The sequence below is a fragment of the Rutidosis leptorrhynchoides genome, chromosome 7, assembly GCF_046630445.1.
Source record: "Rutidosis leptorrhynchoides isolate AG116_Rl617_1_P2 chromosome 7, CSIRO_AGI_Rlap_v1, whole genome shotgun sequence".
NCBI classification, from domain to species: Eukaryota; Viridiplantae; Streptophyta; class Magnoliopsida; order Asterales; family Asteraceae; genus Rutidosis; species Rutidosis leptorrhynchoides.
In genome coordinates this window covers 286,341,784-286,349,025 of record NC_092339.1, presented here as the reverse complement: position 1 = coordinate 286,349,025, position 7,242 = coordinate 286,341,784, and the positions used below count along the sequence as shown (strand labels likewise).

General features: G+C 40.0%; 1 protein-coding gene across 1 annotated transcript; it reads left to right on the top strand.

Moving 5' to 3' along the window:
* Positions 1-6,190: 6,190 nt before the first annotated feature.
* On the top strand, positions 6,191-6,795 carry LOC139860063 (uncharacterized mitochondrial protein AtMg00810-like). The gene is made up of 2 exons (XM_071848836.1): positions 6,191-6,464; positions 6,557-6,795. Exons 1-2 carry the CDS (start codon positions 6,191-6,193, stop codon positions 6,793-6,795), a joined length of 513 nt encoding a protein of 170 aa, XP_071704937.1.
* Positions 6,796-7,242: the final 447 nt, after the last annotated feature.

Genomic DNA, 7,242 nt, shown 5'->3' with positions numbered 1-7,242 from the left:
AAAGACCCCAAGTGGGGGAGAGTTAATTATTTACGGTGATAAACGAAGAAGACTTGTGCCGATATGTACTTTTGCACGGGCACGTCGTTTCCTTGTTAGTGGTGGCATGGCTTTTCTTGCCCATGTTGTTGATACTCGAGATGAGCCACCATTCATTCGTGAAATTCCGGTGGTAAGTGAATTTAAAGACGTTTTTCCGGATGAGTTACCGGGTGTTTCGGCAGAAAGACAAGTTGAATTTCGCATTGATTTGGTTCCGGGGGCTACCCCCATTGCTAAAACTCCTTATCGTTTAGCACCAACGGAAATGCAAGAGTTGTTAAATCAAACCCAAGAGTTGCTTGAGAAGGGTTTCATTCGACCGAGTGCTTTGCCATGGGGCGCTCCGATTTTATTTGTGAAGAAGAATGATGGTAGTATGCGGATGTGCATCGATTATCGGGAGTTGAATAAAGTGACGATCAAGAATCGTTATCCATTGCCTCGGATTGACGATTTATTTGACCAACTCCAAGGTGCAACGTATTTCTCTAAAATCGACCTACGGTCCGGCTATCACCAAATGCGGGTCCGCGAGAAAGATATTGAGAAAACAGCTTTTCGAACGCGTTATGGGCATTTTGAGTTTGTAGTTATGCCTTTTGGTCTTACGAATGCACCGGCGGCATTCATGGATCTTATGAACCGAGTGTGCCAACCTATGTTGAACAAGTCGATAATTGTGTTCATTGACGACATACTTGTTTATTCGAAGAGTATGAAGGAAGATGAACATCATTTACGGGGTGTGTTGAAGACGTTGCGGAAGGAGAAGTTGTATGCTAAATTCTCCAAATGTGAATTTTGGCTAAGGGAAGTTCAATTCCTTGGTCATATTGTGAACAAGGACGGTATTCAAGTAGATCTGGGGAAGATAGAGACGGTGAAGAGTTGGGGAAGACCGACTACGCCCACGGAAATCCTAAGTTTTCTCGAATTGGCTGGTTATTATCATCGATTTATTCAAGACTTTTTCTAAGATTGCTTCTCCGTTGACGAAATTGACGAGAAAGAACGCGAGATTTAATTGGGAGAACGAGCAAGAAATTGCTTTTCAATTGTTAAAAGAGAAGTTATGTCAAGCTCCTGTGTTAGTGTTGCCGGAAGGGGTAGAAGACATGACGGTTTATTGTGATGCATCTTTAAACGGGCTCGGGTGTGTTCTAATGCAAAGAGGTAAAGTCATCGCTTATGCCTCTCGACAATTAAAGGAACACGAAACGAGATATCTGACTCATGATCTTGAGTTGGTGGCGGTTGTACATGCGTTGAAAATTTGGTGCCACTACTTGTACGGTGTCAAGTGTACGATTTATTCGGATCATAAAAGTTTGAAACATCTTTTTGATCAACGAGATTTGAATTATCGTCAACGTAGATGGATGAATGTGGTGAAAGATTACGATTGCGAGATACTTTATCATCCGGGCAAGGCGAATGTGGTCGCGGATGCGTTAAGTCGAAAGAGTCAACATCCGGCATTACGATTGGGATTGTTACGTATGATTATTACTAATGATTTTCTTGTAAAGCTTGGTGAGATTCAAATAGAGGCTTACGTTCATAACAAGCATGCGGAACGAATCGTGGATCAATCAGAGTTCATTACTATGGGCCCGCATGGTTTGTTGTCTTTTCAAGGAAGAGTATGGGTGCCTAAAAAGGGAGATTTCCGACGAGTGCTACTTGATGAAGCACATAAGTTAAAGTATTCCATTCATCCGGGCGCAACGAAGATGTATCTTGATTTGAGGAAGGATTATTGGTGGCCGAACATGAAACGTGATGTTGTAAAATATGTTGAACAATGTGTTACATGTTTGCAAGTTAAGGCCGAGCACCAAAAATCGTATGGTAAGTTGCAACCGTTAGAAATCCCAAAATGGAAATGGGAGCACATTACCATGGATTTCATTACAAAGTTACCTAAGACGGCGAGAACCCAATTTGATACGATTTGGGTGATAGTTGACCGATTTGACGAAAAGTGCTTTGTTTCTTCCCATTCGGGAAGCGATATCTTCGGAGACCTTGGCTAAGTTGTTTATCAAGGAAGTAATCTCTCGACATGGGGTTCCTATATCTATCATTTCGGATCGAGATACCCGTTTCACATCTCGATTTTGGGAGAAGTTTCATGAGGATATGGGTACACAATTGAAATTGAGCACGGCGTACCATCCTCAAACGGACAGTCAAACCGAATGTACGAACCAAACATTGGAGGATATGTTATGAGCGTGTATTATTGATTTCGGTGGTAGTTGGGATGAGAACTTGCCTTTGGTGAAATTCTCGTTCAATAATAGTTATCATACTAGTATCGGGATGCCACCTTATGAGATGCTTTATGGGCGGAGGTGTCGACCTCCAATTTGTTGGGGTGAAGTAGGACAAAAGGAAATCGGGAGTACCGATTTGGTTTTAGAGAAGAATAGCAAGATTGATATGATTCGGGCTCATTTGAAAAAGGCTCAAGATAGACAAAAGTCGTATGCCGACAAACGTAGGTGAATGATCGAATTCCAAGAAGGTGACATGGTGATGCTTAAGGTTTCGCCATGGAAAGGTATTATTCAGTTTCAAAAACGGGGAAAGTTAGCTCCTCGGTTTATTGGCCCATTTAAAGTTTTAGCACGTGTTGGCGAAGTCGCGTATCATTTGGAATTACCCGAAGAGCTTGCGGGGATCCATAATACATTCCATGTTTCCCATCTCCGTAAGTGTCTTGCGGATGATTCTTCTTGGATGCCGATAGACGAAATTGAGTTAAACAACAAGTTAGAGTATGTTAAGGAGCCGATTGCTATACTTGATGAAAAGGTCAAACGGTTGAGGAATAAAGAAGTGAGAACTTACAAGGTTCAGTGGCGTCGTAGTAAAGGTTCCGAGTTTACTTGGGAGCCCGAAGAGTTTGTGTTAGTTTACCTCCCCTCTTGTCATGCGGCTTGGATCGCGAGGACGCGCTCCGATTCAAGTGGGGGAGAGTTGTAACATCCCGTTTTTCCCATACATGTCTAAAGGTACGTATTTAACCGTTAGTACGCTTATAACTCGTTCGTTTATGTGATAAAATAAATAAGGCGTTAGTTTATGGGTAAATGTATACATATGTATATATATATATATATATATATATATATATATATATATATATATATATATATATATATATATATATATATATATATATATATATATATATATATATACTTGAGAACGTACTCATGTATAAGTTTATATATGAGTTTTGATGGTGTTAAGTCATGTGAGACCTTATGATGAAGATTAGATGAATATGAAGCTAGAACGACACGTATAAGTCGCGTAAATCGATAATTGGTTTTAAGTTGTCGAATTGATCAGTCCTAGGCGTTTGCCGCGCCGCGATGAGTGTGGTCGCGCCGCGACTTTAGACACAGATCAGAGTCAGGAGCCGATCAAAATAGCCATAAATTTATGTTGTTTGTCGCGCCGCAGTAAAGGGAGTCGCGCCGCGACACTAGGCGCAAACCAAAGTCAGGAGGCGACTAAAACAGCTCGAGAAAACAGCGTAACGCCGCGCCGCGGCAATCGGGGTCGCGCCGCGACCATCTGGACAAACTGGTTCCGGAAATTGTTTTTAAAAGGTGGAGTTCAAGGGTATATTCGTCTTTTTGCGTGTAGATCTGATTTAGACTTTAAATCTCAGCCACTTATCTCATTTAATTCATTTTCTTTTCTCTTTTCTTTCCATTTTCTCTTCCAAAACATAAAACCCATTTGGATTAAAAGTGAGATTCAAAGGTGAAGACTTGTGATTCGATCTTTGGAGCAAATAGGAAATTTGTTCTCCTCGTTCTTAGCTACAACTTGATAGTATTGGTAAGTCTTAACTCCATGTTTTGAGTTTTAGTTTATTTATGGCTAGGGTTTTGGCCATTTGAGTCTTGTGAGACCCATTTCGGAGTTAAATGGGTGAATTTGGATAATATTGATGAAAGGAAACCCTAATAGCTATAACCTAGGGTTTGGTCTTATGAATTGAGGTTGTAAGTGTCAAATGGTGTTGTTAGTCACCAACACACTTGTTTAATATTGAAAGACTTGTAAATGGGTTAAGTGTGACTCAAATTATGAGTCTAAGTGCTAAAATGGGTCGAATGGGTAATGGTTGACCTAATTGGGTGAAATGGGTATGAAATACTCTAAGTTTGTGTTAGTTAAGGTTAGTAGACTTTAAATCACTTGCTTTAGTGATTTAAGATAAGTCTTGGCCATTTATGGGCGGTTTTGGTTTAGTTGAGTTATTTAATGCAATTAGGTCATTAAATGCTCAAGTGTAAGTAATGTGGTTAGTTCCACAAGTTGTGTATTGAATGTTTACTTAATGTATTAGGTACCTTGCTCGAAGCATACGGAAGTGTTAAATCACCACCGACGTGTTAAGGTGAGTGGAATAATTATATATGTAGGTATATGATTTATTTGCTTGTGGGGTATGGGTTAAAGTTCGATGTTGAGGATACCATATCCTAGAGTATATTGTTTGTTCGTTTTGATGAGGGTTTAAGTTCGATGATGACGATACCTCATGTATGGATTTAAAGTTCGATGTTGACGAAGCCATACCACTATTGTAGTGACGTTAGTTGATGAGGGTTAAGTTCGATGTTGACGATACCTCATATGTGGGTTTAAGTTCGATGTTGACGATACCACATTTATTGGGACGAATGGGGATTAAGTTCGATGTTGACGATACCATTCGTAGGGCTAGCCTTGGAATTCGAGTACTAATGGATGTTGTGAACATCAATGTTTGTGTATTGTGTTATAGCATATTATATCGCGCGTTATTATATGATATTGCTATACTAGCGTGTGTTATCGGAGGTTTAGCGTTATACTTTAAGATGGTATGCTAATTGTAATGCTAGTATGTATGCGGAATTGTGTAAGTGTTTACAAGTGGGTAAGTTATATATGTATATGTATAATTATTGCATTCACTAAGCTTTGCTTACCCCTCTCGTTGTTTACTTTTTAGGTTCGAACGAGGATAAAGGGAAAGGGGTTGTCGGGAATTAGATATTCCAATATTGATGCTTGTGGAAGCTTTTTGGAAGTCGACCTAGCGTTTTGGGTTGTTTAGCCCCAAACCATGTTCGAGTGTCGTTTGGTTTAAAACTATCAAATATGGGTCGAACTTGTATTACTTTTGATTAAGGGTCTTCGTGCCCGTGATGTAAACTTTAAACATGTTGTACGTTCAAGTGGTTTGTATGAAATGGTTTACGTTATGTAACCAATTATTTTGGGCATAAATGGTTGATTAATTTAAAAAAAAAATAAAAATTATCCGGTTGATTACGGGTTGGGTTGTTTCAACACTGAGCAGGTATAAGGCTCGACTTGTCGCTAACGGTCGAAACCAGTATGTTGGTATTGATTGTGATGAGACTTACAGCCCGGTTGTTAAACCGATCACTATTAGGATTGCACTCAGTCTTACTGCATCTCGAAACTGGCCCATTCATCAGCTAGATGTCAAGAATACGTTTCTACACGGTACTCTCTCTGAGACCGTCTACATGCATCAGCCCCCTGGTTTCCGTGACCTTACTCTTCCTGATCATGTCTGCCTTCTGCAAAAATCTTTATACGGATTGAATTTCAACAATTTGTTGGGTATGCTCAGTGTGTTGGATTTCAGCACAGTAGATGTGACACCTTTTTGTTCATCTACAAGCACGGAGCTGACACAGCCTATTTGTTATTATATGAGGACGACATCATCTTGACTGCCTCCTCTACAGCCTTTCTTCATCGGATTATCACCTCATTACATTAGGAGTTCTCCATGACTGATCTTAGCCCGTTAAATTATTTTTTTGGCATTACTGTCACTCGTGCTCCTTCTGGTATGTTTCTCTCTCAGAATAAGTACACATATGAGATCATTGAGCTTGCAGACATGGTTGGTTGTAATTATAGTCGCACACCGATCGATATTTGCACTAAATTGGGAACTGCTGGTCCCCCAGTTAAGGATCCCACTTTATATCGCAGCCTTGCTGGTGCTCTCCAGTAGCTCGCTTTTACCAGGCCTGACATCTCTTATGATGTCCAGCAGATCTGTTTGTTTATGCATAATTTTCGAGAGCTTCATATGGCTGCTCTTCAAAGGATCATTCACTATGTCCAGGGCACTCTGGATCTTATTCTACAGCTGTTTTCATCTAGCACTTGCTCGTTAGTTGCTTATTCTGATGCCGATTGGGCTGATTGTCCCTCTACTCGCCGCTCTACAACTGGATACTGTGTATTTTTGGGTAATAATTTACTATCTTGGTCCTCTAAACTGCAACAAACTCCATCACGCTCCAGTGCCGAAGCTGAATATCGCGGCGTCGCAAACGCCGTTGCAGAGATATGTTGGATTCGTAATCTTCTACGTGAGCTCCATTGCCCGTTTCATCTGCTACTCTTGTATACTGTGACAATGTTAGTGCTGTTTACATGTCTGGAAACCCAGTGCAACATCAGCGCACCAAACACATTGACATTCATTTTGTCCGTGATCTTGTCCTTAAGTGTCATGTTCGGGTCCTTCATGTTCTTTCTCAGTATCAGTTTGCAGACATCTTCACCAAAAGCCTACCTACTGCACTTTTTGATGAGTTTCGATCCATTTTGAGCGTTCGCCCAGCTCCCGCTACAACTGCGGGTAGCCCATATTTTGTCATATGTTATCTACGTAAGCCCATGTTATAAGGGCTTTGCTTTGTCTCTAAGTTACCTAGCCCATTAGGTTTGCTTTATATTTTCCTATATATGTAGATGCCATGTATGTTTGAGGATATCACAATTAATAAAATATCACAGCCTTTTCATATAACATTTAATCGACGGTTCTGAGTCATTTTATTGTTCTTTGACGTATTCTGCTAGCATGTTAGCTAATGTGGTCCTTTTGATTTTGTACTAATTCAGTTTAGTAAGTTTGTTGGTAACAAATTTGGTTCGCCAATTATAATGATAAGAGTAAAATGATAGGAGTAAGAGAATGTGCAAATCTAGGTGGAAAATCATAAAGATTGTATAGTATAATATATATTATATTAACATTAATCAAAAGAGTCTTTTGGAGTGTTTTGAAACTGCTTATAAACTAGACTTCTTGAAATGCTAAAGGCCTATGGCTTTTGAATACTTTGTGTG

Bases quoted from the DNA above. Each gene is read 5' to 3' on its own strand.
- LOC139860063 (XM_071848836.1), top strand. From the start codon at position 6,191: ATGGCTGCTCTTCAAAGGATCATTCACTATGTCCAGGGCACTCTGGAT. The intron at 6,465-6,556 runs GTAATCTTCTAC...CTGGAAACCCAG, and splicing joins TGCAGAGATATGTTGGATTC to TGCAACATCAGCGCACCAAA.